Source organism: Nyctibius grandis, chromosome 11 (genome assembly GCF_013368605.1).
Source record: "Nyctibius grandis isolate bNycGra1 chromosome 11, bNycGra1.pri, whole genome shotgun sequence".
NCBI classification, from domain to species: Eukaryota; Metazoa; Chordata; class Aves; order Nyctibiiformes; family Nyctibiidae; genus Nyctibius; species Nyctibius grandis.
This window is the reverse complement of record NC_090668.1, coordinates 19,093,297-19,111,113: the sequence shown is the minus strand read 5'-3', so window position 1 is coordinate 19,111,113 and position 17,817 is coordinate 19,093,297. Positions and strand designations below refer to the sequence as shown.

The 17,817-nt window shown below is 55.3% G+C and overlaps 1 protein-coding gene across 4 annotated transcripts in view; it reads right to left on the bottom strand.

Annotated features, from left to right (window-relative positions):
- Window positions 1-17,609, bottom strand: part of NTRK3 (neurotrophic receptor tyrosine kinase 3) — a 212,891-nt gene extending 195,282 nt beyond the window's left edge. For 3 of the 4 annotated variants that reach the window (XM_068409846.1, XM_068409847.1, XM_068409848.1), the window contains exon 1: window positions 17,362-17,609. In XM_068409846.1, the coding sequence (XP_068265947.1) occupies window positions 17,362-17,609 (248 nt within the window). The remainder of the gene's footprint in view (window positions 1-17,361) is intronic. The other variant, XM_068409849.1, reaches the window with a different exon arrangement.
- Window positions 17,610-17,817: the final 208 nt, after the last annotated feature.

Below are 17,817 nucleotides of genomic sequence, written 5' to 3'. Positions count from 1 at the left end.
CTATGCAGGGCAACATCCCCATTAGCAAGCTGCCTTTCCTGTACTGAAAGTTTCTTTGCATTTGAATCAAAAGGCACAGAATTGCTTTAAAAGGGAAACAGAAAGGCCTGGCTCACCCAAGCCATCCCACTGGCAGTGGAGGGCAATTTTTAATTTTCCAACCCAGAAGTCTCTCTCCCTTTTCCCTTTCCCTCTGGGGGGAGGGGGGGGGGATAACAGAGGGCATCTGCCGCAGGTTTAATCGCCAGCCCAGCTTTAAACCGTGACACCCTGCTAGCACCCAACTGATCTGAAAGAGCCATCCCTGATGGACACACACATTTCCTCTCCTTGTGGGAACATTACAGTTATGCCAAGAGCCTCCCCAAACTCAGCGTGTCTTCCAAACCCCAGACAAGTGCTAAAGGACTCCAAGAGCTCAGCATGCCAGACAAATAGACACCTCCATGGTGTCTGGAAGATGGTGCTGGAACCTCCATGGTGCTGGAAGACCTCGTCCTTTCTCACCTCTACAGACAGTGTTCAACACCTCGTATAAAATCCTGCGAGGGGCATCAAGCCTTCCTGCCATACCTCTGCAAATTGACCAGAGGGGCCACCACCTCTCCATGAGCCTTTAAAGGTGCAGAGACTCAGCCATCCTCCCTTGGGGACACATCTGCACTCCAGCTGCCACCAGCAGTTTCCCAGCTTTTTTCCCTGATTATAAACAAACATCTCTGGTGTATAGAAAGATATTGCAGGAGGCAGCACCTCAAGGCAGCTACAACCACTTCTTGGCTTCCCACCCAAGCCCACTACCCAGGAAAATCCCCATCCACTGGCCAAAATCACCCAGGACCACCTCCTTGTGCTTGCTCTGAGACTCAAGATCTTCCCCGAGGAAACGTGCCCATCTCCCCCAGTCAGGGATGTTCTTTCTGACAGTCACGCTGAATATTTTCCCCTGCTTATTCGATAATATCTGGAAAGGGCCATGAAATGGGCAGCTTAGAGATTCTCCGCTGCGAGGGGGCGAAGGCGCTGAGGTGCTTGTTGCCAGGTCCAAACAACAGCCCAAATATTCATCCCATCCCCACAGGCCACCACCTGCTCCTCTCCAAAATGCCTCCAGCCCTGGGACTTTCTCAGCCCCCACCTCCCTCCAAGGGTAATCTGACCCCTCTGATGGTTTCCCCCCCGACCCTTGCTTGCCTCTGAACTCTCTCCAGTTTGTCAATATTCCTGTAATAAGGTGCCTCAAACTAAGGCCACATTCCTGGGGGTTTTTTTATTATTATTTTGGGTATTTTCTGTTGTTTTGGTTTTTTTTTTTTAAAAAAAAAAAAAACAGTTCATAGCTCTGCTCCCACAGCTCCCCCTCTCCCCAAACGCAGCCCATCACTATTCGCTTAGGGCCCTAAGCCAGCTTTCCATCCATTTGGCAGCATCATATCCAAGGTAAACTGAACTAATTTTAAGAGTAAGATTTGGCAAGACACTATATCAAATGCTTTGCTAAATCCAAATATATTAGGATTTCCACGTTCTGCTCAGCCACTAATTTTGCGATTCCATCAAAAAGAAAAAGCAATCAGGTTTGTCTGGCAAGATTTATTCTTTCTAAATCCCTGCTGTTATTGCTTATGCTTTCCTTATCCTCTAGTGCTTCACTTTCTTAATACTGCAGGACTGGAAGCGCTTGCTGGAAATTTAGTTTTGCTATTTATACGGATTTTGAAAAATCTGCCTCCGCTCTCCTCCACTGCCCCCTGCCTTCCCCACTGCTGTCAGCATCCCCATGCTGCCACCGCACACGTCTCCTCCTCCATCCTCCTCCCAAAGCCAGAGCACAGCAGTATCATAAGCCCAGAGTTAATACACAACTGGCCTCAGACACAAGATACAGAAGAAAAACTAATACAAGAAAAGGAAAGAAAAAAAGAAAAAGGCTGTTTGGCAGCAGGAGAAAGGTCTAAAGGAAACACGCAGCTGGGTCAAGCCCAGGTCCACTGCAGAGCACCGCGAGCAGTTAATATTAACACCTAAATCAGCCATCCCAGAGCATCACCTCACTTTTCTTGCAAGTCTTCTGGCAACCGCCCTCCAGGCGATCAGGCAGAGTTGAGCCGCAGATGACACCAGTCAGTGCCTTTCCAGAGGACGTGTGTGGTCCGTGGTGGGTCATGGCCAGCACGTCTATAAACCAAACCCCAAACCACTCTGGCAGTTGAGAAGATCCTCCAGGCTTGAGGCATGCAGCGAGAGGTCAGGAAGGGCTGCGCTCCCCTGCCTTAGGCTGGTACCTGACACCTCAGCTTCCCACTCACCCCTTGGGGATTTGGGGCACCCAGAAAGTCACATCACGAGGTGCTCAGATCTCCTGCAGCGTTTTCCTCCACAGGGAGCCAAGCAGAAGTCTCTAAACCCTGTGTGCAAGCGGTAGCTTTGCAGACAGCATAATCCCAAAACACTCCAGTGACCCCCACCCTGGCTCTGACTGTGCATCTCCTGCTGTGTGCTCTGCTGACCTGCGTGGGAGCGGGGCAGAGCTGCTCACGGATTTCAGGGTAATGCTCAACTCCTGCTCGTTAGGAGGAAAAAGGCAGCTCTGTTGGAGCACAATCAGTTTCTGCTCACTAAGTCCTTGGACGTAGAAAGGCTCAGGATTCTGCACACCAAGTAACACCCTGTCTGGGTGCCAGGTGCGTGTGCACCCTCAGGACACCCCATCCAGCCGCAGCAAAGCAGCAGCACTACCAGCCTGGACCGAGACCAAGCCACCCACATGGGCCAAGCCACCTACAAAGCCCAAGCCACCAGCTTTAGCCACAGCCTTTCCCATGAAGACACAAACATCTCCTCTTGCACACTGGCACAGCCCAGCATGCCCAGGCTGAGCAGTGAGGCCAGGGTTACAGACAAGACAGCTCACAGCACTGAGCCGATACCCTCATGCTTGGCTTCCTACACCTCCCTTGGTTCAGATCTCTGACAGACCCCTTGCCTCAGCTCCTACATGCTGTCCCAGCATCATCATAAAGGAAAAAACACAGCATGGGTCATCCCAGCAACTCAGGGCTCAGAAACGGGGCACCAGCATCCAGCAGCAGCTCAGGTGATACTTCTCCACTATCACAAGGGACCTTTGCTGCCCACAGCTCCTTCAGTGCTTGCTGAAAGAAGCACAAACAGGGGCATGGCAAAGCTAGGCTACAGGATGACCCCGAGCACTCGAGTCATAAATGGAGATTTTCTCTTTGCTCCAGCTATTTTTACATCTCAGAAACATGCCCTGGGAGGGAACAGCCCTCTCCAGGGGAGCTCCTGAGGGCTGGGATGCCTCTGGCCAGGCATAGGCTGCAGTAACACCCTCCAGTTTGCAGCCAGCTGGCTACAGCCCAAGAGCTGAAGATGATAGCCCAGCCCTGTCCCACCTTCAGCACAAGGATGACCTGCCCCACAGGCAGCCAGGCAGAACATCTTCCACCAGCGAGTGAGTCCCAGGGGAGCTGTCAGGAGGGACTAACCCACCCCAGGCAGCTGCCCTTCATCACCCCATCACTGCACCCTACATCCCCCCCAACCTCACTGGGGCACAGGCAGAGCAATGGGGTTGGCAGCAGAAAACTGATGGGGACAGAGGATTTACAGGGAAGGGCCAGTTTCAGGGGAGGTGGAGGGAAGCAGAGGGTGATTTACAGGGTCAGCAGCTATTTATACAGCAGGTAGCACCAAGGACACAAGGATTTACAGGGGCAGGGGAGAAGTACTTTTTATGGGTGTTTATTAGGAAATGAGTGTCTCCCCTGACCGCCGTGACCCGGGGAGGGGCGCAGGAGCAGATGGATTTGCAACAAGCCTCCCCCTTGCTCTGGAGGTCACGGGCAGGCCAGCATCGGGGACCCTCCCCGTCCCAGCGTGGCTGCAGCTGGCCTCTGCTTGGCCACAGCACCCTCAGGGTCACTTCAGTGCGATCCTCTCCTGCCACCGCCTCGAGGCAGCTCTCCAAGGCTAGGCTCAGTGGTCAGTCCCTCCAGGGAGGTTACAAATAGCAAATCCTCAGACATCTCCTCAGGCCCTTCCTCCTCCACAGCCCCTCCCCACGAGGGTCTGATCCAGGCAATGAGGTGGCAGCATGATGGGGCTGCCAGGCTGGCGATGGGAGGGCAGGGGTCATGGTCTGCCATCCCTCCAGCCCAGGGCTGCCAGCACAGACACACACGAGTCATGTCACCCAGTCTCCAGCCCCATTTTCCAGCTGCTTCTGGCACCCAGCAGGAGCCAGCGTCTGGGGCCAGCCCCACATGTGCAACCCTGAGCACATTGCTTTGGGCAAACAGGTCCTTTCCCTCTCCCCCCCACTCCTGAACCACAGCAGAGCTGACGGGGGACACACACCTCGAGCGCACAGTGCAAACACGAGGGGTGGCAGCACATCTGAGTCTCTGGCTGTCACAAACCCCCCAGCCCAGGCTCGTACTAGCAGCATCCCTGAGCTGGCAGGTGCCAGGCTGTGCGTGGAGACACATGGGTGACACCTGACCTTGCTCGCACTTCCAGGGGTTAACCTCAAGGGCTCCACGTGGAGTAAAAAAAAGTAAAGAAGTATATAGGAAAAGTTGTCCCAGCACCAAGACTCCGGTTGCCCACTCTGCCACATAGTGGCATCCTTCCATTGGCACACGCCACGGCATGCAGGGCACTCAGGGAAGCGGGACAGGCACCACACTGGCCTCTGCCACCCCAGGAGGCACCAGGACCAGCTCAACGTAAAGTTCAGGAGTGAGCCAGGAAACCCTGCCACTGCTCCCCATCGGTGGCACAAGCCGAGCGCTGCCTGTGCAGAAGTGATGCTTGCAACACATCATGGCCTGGGGACCAAAAATTCAACCATGCCAGCAGGAGGGTGCCCCTAGATGACATGCCAACCCATGTCTTATGTGCTCTAACATCTACTCCCCAAAAAGACACCAGGTCTGGTTTGCAACACAAAAGGTGGAGAGTTTGGTCCTAGAAGAGCCCAAGAAAGAGGGAATTCACTCAGACATCTCATCACGGTCTCGTTCTCCAGACACTCCCCAGATACCCTATTTGGTACCAGATACCAGGAGACCACATGCTTAACAAGTGCAATCCCTGCAGGAGACACCCAATTTCTCACAGCATGGGGGTGCTCAGCATTGGGGTGCAATAGGACCAGGTGCCACTAGCAGAGGGAGGGAGGGGAAGGGCTCCAAGCATTGACTGCAGACACCCATGAAAGCATCAAGCACTGCCCAGCCCTGGTATAGCCTAAACATGATGAAAATGCGGTTGTGAGCAGCCTACACAAGGCAAGAGAAGAAGTTTCTCGCTTTCAGCTTGGAGAGACAGCAGCTTTGCAGTGCAGGCAGGTTACGAGTCACACTGGGCAATATTCCAACCCATAAGAGCCCAGATAACATCCCATGGCTCATAGGTGAGGGGTCACTCCCAGCATAGCCTGGTTGACCCCACAGCTCCTCAGGGCCATCTCCCCAGCAGAGAAACAGGGCACACACCAGCACCAGGGCAGCATCCCAAGCAACCTGGTTCTCTTCTCTGTGTAAAACTTCCAGAGAGGCACGAAAGCAGCACCCAACCCTCACGACATCCCTGAACAAATACCCATGCACCTTCACCCGAACCACAGACAGCAGCAATGCCATTGCCCCCACCCCTCTACCCCAAAGTTTGACTAAAGCTCAGGAGTATCTTTGCTTTTATAAATCTCTGCCTTTTAATGATGGCTTCAAGGCTCAGAGAAAAAAAGGCCCATTAAACTCACTGAATAAGTTAATGGGGCAGAGAGAATCCATTTCAAAGCCACCCCAGGCTATTTTCCTCTAGAGCTAAAGCCTGAATAAGCAAAAAGGAAAAATTAAAACTGTACAGTGCTTTGCCAATAAATAACCCCCAGTGTAATCCGCTGCCAGGCAGGCCTCCATTTGCAGAGATAACAGGATGCAGATCAGTTGCAAACCACCTCCCCTTGCAGGGACCACCACCTTTTGATTGCAATTAACTGTGCCATTGCAGGACCCTCCATCTCCTGCCTGTCCCCTTCCACCTGCCTGGGCAGGAGGGGGATAGCACATCCCACAAAGAATTACCTAAATCCAGCACTTGGCTCTGCAATTCCCCAGCACCCAAGCTCTGAGCACTCATCCCTGCTTCTCTGCCTCCTTTTTCCCAGCCCTCCTGTCTGTTCATGCCCCTTCACCCCTTCTTCTCCCCCTCCTTCACCAGCAGAATTGTGGGTCAGTCCCTCGCCTATTAACCAGAGCCCACACACAGCCGCTCCTCCCCAAACACTTATAAAACAAGTGCATGTCCCAGAGAGGGGGGAGGAAAAAAATCCCTGTTTGTAAATGTCGATCCCACTAGACGCAGTTTGTTTACTATTTAATATTTAAAGATGCTAATTAAGTCTCTGAATAAATAAATCTGTTACCCATGCCTTTTGGAAGGCAGGGATCCTTCCCCTGGGGCCAGGGCAGCCCAGAGCACGCTGGGTGCTGGGCAACCTGCCCAGGGCTGGGGACAAGCCTGGGGATCCCACCACCACCCCTCCTGGAAGGGAGAGCTTATCTGCAACACAAAGCAACACCAGGCACAGCCCAGGCTGGGGACGGTGGCCATTAAGACCCAGAGGAGAAGGCAGGCACAGAGAGGAGGATCTCCAGGCAGGGTTGCCCAAAGCAGTGCCCCTTGGCCCCAACATGGGATCTCAGCTGCAACTGAGGAGCCAAGGGCTTGTGTTCCCAAGGGCCAGAGGATCAACACACAAAGTGCTGGGGGGACACAAAGACAGGCACCAACACGCATCACTGCAGCCCACCACCGAGCAGGCAGCCAGGGCTGCTCTGGGGACCAGCTACATGCACCCACCTCCCTCCCAGCTGCCCCCTGCCCAGAGCCAGGGCAGGCAACCCACACAGCCTCATACCTGAGAGCATCCCAGCTTCAGCTCCTCTTCCCAAAAACTCTGCTGCAGCACCTTGCAAGGAGCACTGCAACTGCCTGCCTTCCTCACCCACAAAACCCAACATCCCTCACTGCCCACACCTCAGCTCTCCCACCTGATACCTCTTCAGCCTCATTAGGCTCTGCCTCTCCCAGATCAGCTCCACCTGTATCATGTACCTCGCTGTTAACCCCCAGGGTGCCAGGCCCCGCAGAGCTCCAGGGTGTGCAGCCTCCCTCCCTGCCCAGCCAGCATCCCTGTGCTGCACCGGAGCCCTGCATGCTCCGTGTTTGCAAAGCCCTGAGCTCAGGTTTTGTTCTGATGCTCCTGAGGACACCCTCCAGCATCTGCCCCAACCTGACATGAGGGGCACAGCACTTGCCACAGGAGCACCAGGCTGCTGCCCTGGCACTGACCCAGCTCTGTGCTACTCTGCCTTCCCCACTGCAGAGCCTGGGACAGCCCATGACATTGCTGGCAGCAGAGATATGTCAAGAGCCCATGTGAGGCTCAAACTAGGAAACAGTCCCCAGTAACACTCAGCTTCTCTGGACTGGCACGAGGAGAGCCCCAGGAGGACAAGGATGCTCTCCACAGGCTGGGGAGCCAGGAACACACAGCATCCTTGACCCTGTGTCCCACTGAACCTTGCTTGCTCCCCAGGCTGCTCAGCAGCAACCACCAAGTGACTCAATGGCTTTCAGCTCACTTTCCCTGGGATATATTTTTGGCTGGGAGAGCACAGGCAAGGCAGGAGACAGCCAAAACCAGGACCCACATCACTGCCCCAGGAGCATCCAGCCACACCTTGGAGGCAAGAGGTTTGGGGGGGACAAAAAGAGATCTTTTCAGCCATACAAGTCACAGAGCTCCCCAGAGGCAACACCATGTGCACTGGGATGGACACGAGGAATGCCCAAGCTGGCCTTGCCTATCTGGGTTAGAAGCACGCAGGAGGAGGGCTGTGGTCCAGGACAAGGGCAGGCAGCCCAAGGAAGCATTTGCACAGCTGGATCACAGACCAGAGAGCCAGGACTCCTTGTTCCCAGCCCAGGTCACTGCACAGCATTTCCATGGAGAGCATGCGATGGGGGATGAGGCCAGAGCTGCTCCAGGAGCAGAAGGAAGGTCAGCAGCTAGAGGCACCCAAGCTCTCCCCCACATGGCTTCACGTCCCAGCAGGGTCAGGAGTTTGATAGAGCCTGGCATGGCTGCGGCTCAGCTGAGCACTCATGTTCCTAATTTATCCTGGCAAAACCCTGAGCACGCAGGGTCCTCAGCAGCACTCCGATTCCCAGCATCTGTTTGAGCATTTCCACATTAACATTTCCTAGTGGGAACCGCCTGGGGAGAGCTCAAGGAGAGCTAGTTAAGGGACAGCCTCAAACAACCCAGGAGGATGGGGACTTCACCATGCTCACATCTGCTGCCACCCACTTCTCAGTCCCCCAGGGACAGCATGGGGCAGCCAAAAGCACCAGTGCCCTGTGCCCTCCCTGGCACAACCAAGCCCAGCATGGAGCCGCAGGAGGGCTGCAGGGAAGGGGCTGTGTAGAGGACAGCACCTGGGCTCAGCATCTCCCTGCATCCTTCCCTGGAGCCCTGGGATCCCAAGCCCATTTAGTTGTCATTGCAACAAGCACCAAGGTCAAGGACAAGCACTCCAACCCACCCATCTGTGCTATCACACCATCACACTCCCTTGGGAATCCTTCCTGACCTCTCTGCTCCACTGCTGGGACTTTTGTTTTTAATTAAATAAGCAGTTTTCCTTTCTGTTTAGGCATATTGAAGCTGGGAGAAGGCAAAGGTGGAGGTGATGGCACATGCTGGAGAGTGGGATGGCCATGAACAGGCTCCATTATCTCCTACACCTGAGTGCTGGGTGGCAGCTGGAGGAAAGCTGGCTGCACACATGGTTCTGGCTTCTCCTTCAGCTCCCCAAGTGCTACATCCCATGAAAACAAGCTAAAAACACAGCACATTTTCCTGGTGCTACTCTTCCAGGCAAGCAGGGGCCAGGTCTCACACAGAGGGTGACAGGGCAGGACTCCCAGCCCCATGGGGTCTGGAAACAGGGTGGTACATGGAGGATGGAGATGCACAAGGGCACATGCAGCAGGGCTGGCAGAGAAGCCCTGCTAGCTGGGCACTGACTCCCATGCAGCCTTCCAAGAGGAGTCCAGAGAGATTTTAATCTCCTTTTCTTCAAATGAAATGAAGCCCAAGCCTCAAGCGCCATCACTGCTCTAACCCACATCCATCACCCACCCCAATGCCATGATTCTGGGGACCCATTTGCTGTTGTGTTGAGGGACCACTGGGTGTCACAGCCCTTCCACCACGCTAGCAGCACATAGCGATCGCTTGCAGGGAAATAACCAGCCTACCTTGGGCCCAGCTGCCAGGAAGAATGAGGTATCCCTCAGGAACTGCACAGGGAGGATGCTGCAGGGTCAAAACCAGCTTCCTACCACCACCAGCCCTTTCCCCACCTCACACCAGGCTCTTCTCAGTCTTCCCCCCTTGGGGAAGGGCATGTGGCCTCTTTAGCCCTCCAACCTCCATCGAACCCCTGCAGCAAAGGGTTAATCAGAGAAGCAAGGAGCATGGAAGCCACCCTGCGGCATCCAGAGACAGCTCTCAGCCTGTGCCCTCTGCCTCTGCATCCAGGATTTCTCTGGGGACACTTCCCATGGATGTTCAGCACAACAGGACAGATGTAACAGCCTTGTTCATCCTCCCTCCATGCTTGGTCTCTCCTTAAACCCTGGCCAGTGCTGGGCTGAAGGGTCTCCATCCCCACTCTGCTGCTTGCAGGCCAGTTGCACTGCTGCTCCGTGCCTCAGTTTCCCCATCAGTAAAATGGGCAGAGCTGTAAGGGCCTTCCTTGTGGATCACACAGCTACAAGCCAGATACAGATGGCAGCACACGACCCCATCAGGCACCTCTTGCCCAGCACTTCAAACAGCCCCAGAAACACCCCACCACAGCACCCACTCTGGGTGGGTCAACACCTTCCAAAAACCTGCAAATCACCTCAACTCACAGATGGGCTGGGGCTGTATCGCTCACAGCACTGGTGTAAGAGCTATCGGTATGTGGGGATGCATCAACCGCATCCTCCCGCAGCAGCACAGAGGAGAAAGCCGTGACCCAGCACCCAGCCAGATCCCAGGGGACCCTCTGACACTGCGGGGTGCCCACCTGGGGACTGGCGTGCCAAGCTGGGCAGCAGGCGGGAGCCTACCGAGTGGGGTACGGCAGCACGGACCCCCCAGAGCAAAGGCTCCTCTCCCGCACGGCAGGCATCAGCGGGACAGCGAGCAAGCAGTGACGTGACCCCTCGGACCCAGCAGCCCCTGGCCGCTCCCACACCACACCAACGCCACTGCCCTGGGTGGCTTATGGCTCCCTGCTCGTACTCCCCCGTGCCAGCGCAGCCCAGAGCTGGGCTGTCTCAGGCTGCCGCTTGCCCTCTAGTGGCACAGCCACCCTCCAGATGGGGAAGAGGAGAGGACGAGCTGTGACTGATCCGGGCAGAGGGTGCCTGGGGCTGAGCGGGGCTCCAGCTGCCCCACGGGGCACAGGGCAGAGGTTCGGTTGGGTCTGGGGGTTATGGCCCATCCACAGAGCTGCTCACGCACAAGCGCTCCTGCACAAAGAGCCTCTTGTCCAGAGCATCCTCACGATGCTGGGAGATGAATGTGGGGACTAGAGCGGTGCAGCCGTGGTCCTGGTGCCCTGTGCACAGGCCTCTGGGACCCGGAGCATCGCGTGGGGCAACCGGGGCTGCTGCTCCCCATCTCTTCATGAGGGTCACAAAGCGCCTGCAATATCCAACCACCATACACCAAGTGCAGCCGCTGAGCAAGGAACTCACCCCTCAGTACCACCTTGGTGGGGGTTTTGCTGTGCACCCCTTGATGCAGAAGGGAGAGCAAGAGAATTTGGGGGAGCCCAGAGCCCACGTGCTGCTGCCAAGCACACCTGCTTAGAACGCACCTACACAACCTGCCGAAACCCCGCTGCAGGAAACCCAAACCTCAAAATTACTGCTAGTGCACAGAGCCCGGTAAACACTACACCAGGTTACAAGCATTATTAACATTCACTTTTGGAAGCCTGGCAGGCTCAGGGGTTGGTTCACTCCCTGCTTGACTGCAGCCCCCCTTGAATGGGATGCACCAAATCCAACCATAAACTCGTGGGCAACACCTTAGCATGGGCTCTGCTCTGAGCAGGACAAGCCAGGGTGGCACTGGGCAGCATCACTGAGCATGACCTGCCTGCCGGGCTCCCCAAGAGTGGTCCCATGGACATCCCACGGCCTGTTTGGGGGGTTCACTGAAAGAACCCAGCATTGCTGGGTGCATGAATGGTCAGAGGCCTTTGGGAGACCACGAGCAGCCTCATGGCAAAGCACATGAAGGTGTCACCCCCACAGGGATGAGCTGATGGGGTAGAGCAGACCCAGAGAGCTTTTCCTAACTGAGCACTACAAGAGCCCCTAGCCAGAGGCAACACATCTCCAAGCCTCCAAGGGCAGCAAGGCAGGTCCTTCCTCAGTCACTTCTCCCCACCATGAAACACCTGAAGCATCCTCATCTCACATCTCCAAGCCCAGGAAGACAAGCCAGAAGGCAGAACTGACCTAGACCTCCCTCAAACCCTGCAGGAGATGAGGGCTGGGGAGGTATCACATGCCCCCTGAAACCATCCAGGTCACCAGCTCCTCCTGTCCAGGCAGCAGCTCAGGCCCCACATTCAGCTCAGAAAAACCTAGGAAGTCCTGGCAGGCACCAAAATAGTCTCCTTCTCAGAGAAATACCTGGTATGGGCCATCAGCAGAGCCAGGCAATGCAGACATGGCTGGGGAGCACTTGGGGACCCCAACAGGATCAGGCACAAGAAGGTCAGAGACACCAGCAGACTCTGGCATGAAAATGCAGGCAACTCAACCCAGCAGGAATCCAGGCAAACCAGGGCTGTGACCTGGCAAACCAGGTGCCTCATGTCCTCTGCTCAGTGTTAACTCAGCCGCTGCTGGGAAATCAGAGCTGAGACCTGGCCCTGATGGCCAACTCCTCCAAAAACCACCTTTTATAGCACATCTACCCTGGATCTTTCTGCTCTGCCCCCACACATTGTCTAGAGGGTTGCAGAAGTACTGTAGGTCCCAGACATGGCCCATGCCAGGGAAGTGCCTCCCTCCAGGACTGGTCAGCAGGGAGAAATGCCATAAAAGCAGGTCAAGGAGCCAGCAGCCAGCCCAGGGGATGCACGCAGCCCTGGGTGCCCCTCATTCAAGTTTAGCTACTCTTGTGCACAGGGCAGCACCCACCATGGACCTGATCCCTTGAAGCAAGGGGGGCAATACGGGGACAGTCAGGACCAGTGCTCCCAGCTTAAGGCACCTCTAGAGCTTCAAGACCATATCTCAGCCCACCTCCTTGTCCCAAACATCTCTGCACCCTCTTCTTTCCTCACAACCTCGTGCTGCACCCGCCTCCTCCTTCCTAACATGCTTTGGGACAGCCGCTCCGCATAAACAATAGCCCTGCAAAACAAAGCTGGCTTGAATTAGGGACCTTTTGAATGGTCTCTGCAGCAGCCAAAGCCTCCAGGACCAGGAGATGGGAGGAAGGATAGGATGGGAGTCTTTGGGAACGCAGAGCCCTTGGTCTCCTGAGAGCAGCAGCATGTGAGGCACACTGGGCTTGTTGCGGTTGATTTACAGGGAGAAAAAGTTTGTGCCCCGTTGCCTGACGCAGAGCAAACACCAACTTGAGCATCGCAGGAGCCCCTTTCCCGGCTGTTTGGGTCACCAAAGCAAGTTCTGCTCCCTACAGCCCTTCCAGGAAGATGCTTGCCCTTTCTTTCTTCCCTCCTTCCTGCATGTGGGTGCACATGGGCATCACCAGTACCTTGCTTCTCCCGGCAGCAAAGGGGTGCTGCCGCTCCGTGCACCCCCTCACTCTTCCCCACGCCACGTGCTCCCAGCTCGCGCGCAGCGAGTGGGGGCTGCGCTGCTGCTCGCCCCCCACAGCACCCAGCTCTGACGTGGCTCTCCCACCCCCAGCCAGGCCCACAGGATGGAGCGGATGCTGCTGTGGGCTGGTGGGACAGCCCAGCAGGAAAGGATGGGGCTGCTGCTCTTGTCCATGGCAGGGGAAAGTTGCTTCCCCTTGGCCCTGTGAGACCCCAAAATCCTTCATCCCATGGTGCTCTGCAACAATCCACCTCCTCCTGAGGTGCTCTGAATCCATCTCACCTGGTTGAAGGCAGCTACAAGCTGCACAAATAAACCCTGCAAACCCACCCGTTAGGGTATTTTATCACAAGAAACCCCATTCTCCCCTGGGGAGGTTGGGTAAGGGAGCAAGGCTTCCTATACCGGGGACATCTCCCTACCTCGAGGGAGCCCGGGGGTGATAAACGCAGGCCACCACCGCCTGCCTGGCAGCATCTCTGCAGTGCCATAGCAACAGCTGAGAGGTAGGGAGGCCCAGATGGCAAACTCCTCCATCCGTCTTTCCCCACGCACCATGCCGGCACACGCAGGCGCTGCCCACGCTGCCAGAGGGGTAACTCCCCGGCCCGCCTCCGGCACGCAGCACCCACCATCACCCCAACACGTGGTAGCACAGGCAAGCCCAGCTGCCCCATGCGCTGGCCAGACCCCCTCATGGTGCCATGGATGGGGACCCAAAGTGGCAAACACCCCATCTGCTCGGTACACAGGGGCAGAAGGGTTTTTTTGCTGCAGGACCCCCAGGACTGAAGTTCTCCCTGTGCATCTGGTCTTTTTAGGGAGGTCGTGCAAAGGATGGAGTCCCACGCCACAGGGGTGAGGTTGGGTTAGGAGAAGTCTGAGCATCCCTGCAAGTCCCACCTGGCTGGGGACACAGCAAAGGCCACCCAGCTGCACAAGGAAGAGCAATGGCACAAACATACCCCAGCCCCATGATCATCCTCTCCCCACATCGGGAGGGGGAAGTCCAGCAGCATGACTCCCAACTGGAGCCATCTCAGCTGAGGTCCAAGCCAGCCCCTCGGCTAGACAGGACCCTTGGCAGTGCTCTCTGGAACCTGTGTGCAGAGCAATGTTCTCAGGGATGCAATCTGAAATTGGATACATTTCTGGGCAGGCTGGGAATGGACAGCAGCCATCCCAACCTCCTCCTCCATCTCAGGGCAAGAACCTCCTGCCCTTTCCCTGCTTCACCATTAACCTGGCACCGCCTGGATTTGCACAAAGGTTGTGTGCCACCATCCCTGCAGTCCAGCTAGGGGGGGACCCAGGGACCCAGCCCTGGGTGCAGCTGCTCTGCTCTCCCTGAAAAGAAGGAGGATGGATGGGAAACCAGAAGCAGCAGCAAATAGAGCAAAAGCCATTCTTTTGAGAGGTGCAATAGGAGGCTCAGTGATGGGGTACCACACTGCGGGCACCCACCTGCCAGCCTCCATGGGCAGCGCTACAGGCTGGGTGTCTCCTGTCCTTCTGTACTTCTTGCCTCAGGGGTCTCATCAGCCACCGAGATGTGAAATAACCCAAAGTTCCTGATGGCTTTTGTCCACGATGCTGGGGGGACCTGCCTGGGTAGGATGGGCCGGCATGGAGGGGCCTCTGCTCTGGCTGAGGAGTGGGGGTAAGGTGGACAAGCCCACCAAGCCGGCCCACATGGCTTGCTTTTTCCAGCTCTCCAAGTGGACCTTGGCAGCCTTTCATCAGCACCACCCAAGCTCAAATTGCCAAGTTGAGCTCGTCTTTCAGGCATGAATAAGGCCCTGCTCGGCCCCAGGGTGGTTTCACCCCCCATACCCCATCACCTTTTCACCAGCAGCAGGATAGAGCAGAGACCACCACCTTCCCCAGGGCCTGCGGGGAGGACCTGGCTGGAGCATCATATCCCCTGGCTGCAGGGACAGGGCTAAGCCTCCCCTATTCACCCCCAGCCGGGTGGCAAATGTGCCTTCGCCCACTTGCTGCCCACAAACAACACAAGCTGCCTCAAGAAGCCAAGCCCCCATCGAGTATGGCAAGCAGGGAAAGTGCCATTCAGTGCCCAGCTGAATCAGACCCATGTGCCAGGAGTGATTCAGCAATGACCAGGCTGGGCTTCGACACACCCCTCGCCCCTGCACCCAAGATGAGGGGGCTGGCAAGGAGAGGCCTGACATGGAGCCAGGAGGGTGCAGGACCCAATGCCTCCCATGCAAGAGCACAAATACAGATTCAACCCTGGCTCCCAGCAGTGACTCCTTTGCTAGGAAGCAGCCCCAGCACCCAAACCATCCCTCTGCTCCCATAACCATCCTCAACGAACCACTGCCACCTCCACAGGAAGCACAGACCCCTGGGGAAAGTTCTCACTCGTCCTCAGTCTCAGCCTCTCAGTGTTCTGGGGTTCACCCCATTCCTGTGCCCTGGCCCCCGAAGCCCAGGGAGGGAGGTGTCAGCCCAGGAGCGATGCAAGGGCGAGGGAACGTGCTTTGCTCGGTGTGGAGCAACGACACATACAACACCCAGCAAAAACTGGCACCTTCTCCTTCCTCAACTTAAGAGGAGCTCCTCTCCAAAAAAAAAAAAAAATAGCCATCATTTCTGTTTCTGGAGTTGAATCTTCCCCCACCCCCCACCCCCCCTTGTTACGGACTGCTTATCAGCATTTTTCAATTTCAAAGCAGTCAAGATATTTTCCGGACACAAAGGACTCACGTAATACCACCTCTCGCAGCAGTTCAGCTGGCTGTGTGCATCTGCCAATGCACGCTCGCTCACACTGGCGGCTTCCAAACCCTTCGCAGCCTTTCCTGCTGCTCCCTGCCCCTCAAAGGGTTAAAACCAAACCACAACAAACAGCAAGCACAGGAAAAAAAACCACACGAGTTTCTCCGTCTTCCCCAGCATCACCGACATCGCAAAGAAAACACTCCAGCACCGCGACGCAGGATAAATATGGGGCAATCGGGAAGGGGAGCATTGCATTAGTTTCCCCCCTTTATTTTCCCCCATTCCTGCTGGCTTTGCTGGCAAGGTGAAGGCAGGGCTGGAGGTTCAGGGTCAGTGGTACCTCCTGAGAAACCTGCTTGGGCATCGCATGAACCTGTAAGCAAGGGGGGAAAGCGGCTCCCGTCATCTTTCCCCAGCAAAGGTGACAAGCAGAGCTGCGAAAGAGGCATCGCAATTACTCCATGGCTCTGCTGCAATTGCACTGTGACCAAATAAAACAGCCTCAGGAAAAGACCCGGCAAAGCCCTCTCCGTGCAACTGTGCGATCGAGGTGAGGGGAAAAAAAAATAAATAACCCTCCATTACTCATTTCCAACCTTGCTGCATTTAACTGCCAGAATAAAGGATTCCACCTCTTCCCTGCTCAACTCCCACTGGCAACTTGCTCTGGGGGCTACATTTCCCTAAATGCTCACATTTCAATTAGCATTAGAATAATGAAATGGCTCAGAGTTCATCTCACCCAAAAATGTACTGGAAAATAAAGAGCAGAGATTGGAAGAGATGAGGATTGTTTTTTTCCCCCCACACACACAGCGTGATGGATTCAGGAGAAGGAAATATATTCCTTTCTCGACTCCACGCTGATGAGATTAACATGGGCTTTGCTAACTGCCTCTCCAAACAAGGATAATGCAACTTCAAGTTGATTTTCCAGATAAACAAGCATGCAAACAAACGCAAAGTGCTCAACTAAAAATATCTCCCTGCTCCGATGCTTCTCCCCACTGCCACCACCCCGAGAGGGAAACACACAAATCCTCTCGCAGCACCACAGCGAGTTGCAAAATTACAACAATGCGAGTTAAATAAGCTACTTAAGGGACATCTCACTGCCCTATTTTTTTTTCCCCTCCCCTTAAAAAGACGAAACCGCAGATCCCCAGCTGCACTCAGCCAGGGCAGGGAAGGGAGCATTTTCTGCTGTGGGGATGAAAAAAAAATGACATTCTAATCGGATCCAAAGTCTCGAAAAAGAACAAGCAGCTCAGAACTTGCTTTTCTTGCCCAATTTGGGTATATGTGTGGCTGTGTGGGGCTGTGGCGTGCCCCTCTCGCTCCCCCCCACCCTTGCAGAAGCGAACAGTTAAAGGAAGCAGCAGCTTTAGCATCTTTGCCTGCTGCTCCCTCTCTTGCTAAGGAATCAGATCTCATTTACTTTACTCCTCTTAAGCCTTGGCCAAACTGTTGCTGGGCTTTTTTTTTTAATTATTATTATTATTTAGGGGGGATGGGGTAAGGGGGAAAGCCGGATCTGCGTGCTCTGCACGGAGAGCAGGGCTGAGCTCTGCCAGGCAGCGCAGCAATGCCGAGGGCACCTGAGCCCTGCACAGGCAGCCCAGCCCGCACCCCTCCTCCGGAGACCCCCCCACTTACATGGAAGTGATGTTCCTTGAGATGTCCGTGATATTGATGCTCGTGTTGCCATTGCTGCTGCCTGAATCCTGCCCTTCCAAGAGAGGGAAGATGTTCCCATCATCCGGTTTCTTGCAATTGATGTCTGTCTTGCTGCAAAGACAATTAGCAGGGCAAGCCAGCACCGAAAGCAGATAGTCTCCCCAAATGCTCCAGAGCAAAAATACCCTCCAGAAAGTGCACTTGGTAGGGCAAAGAGAGACATCCATCTCCGATTGCTGCTTCTAAAAAAGAGGAGGAGGAGGAAAGGGGGGATGGAGGGAGGGGAAGGGGGGGAAAGGGGGGAAGGAAACAAAGACCGAGGGAGGCAAAAAAAAAAAAAAAAAGAAAAAAACCAACACAACAAAACCTCAAGCGATCAGATGCAAAAATCCTCCAGCAGATGAAATCATGCTGGCAGCTGGCTCGGCTCGGCTG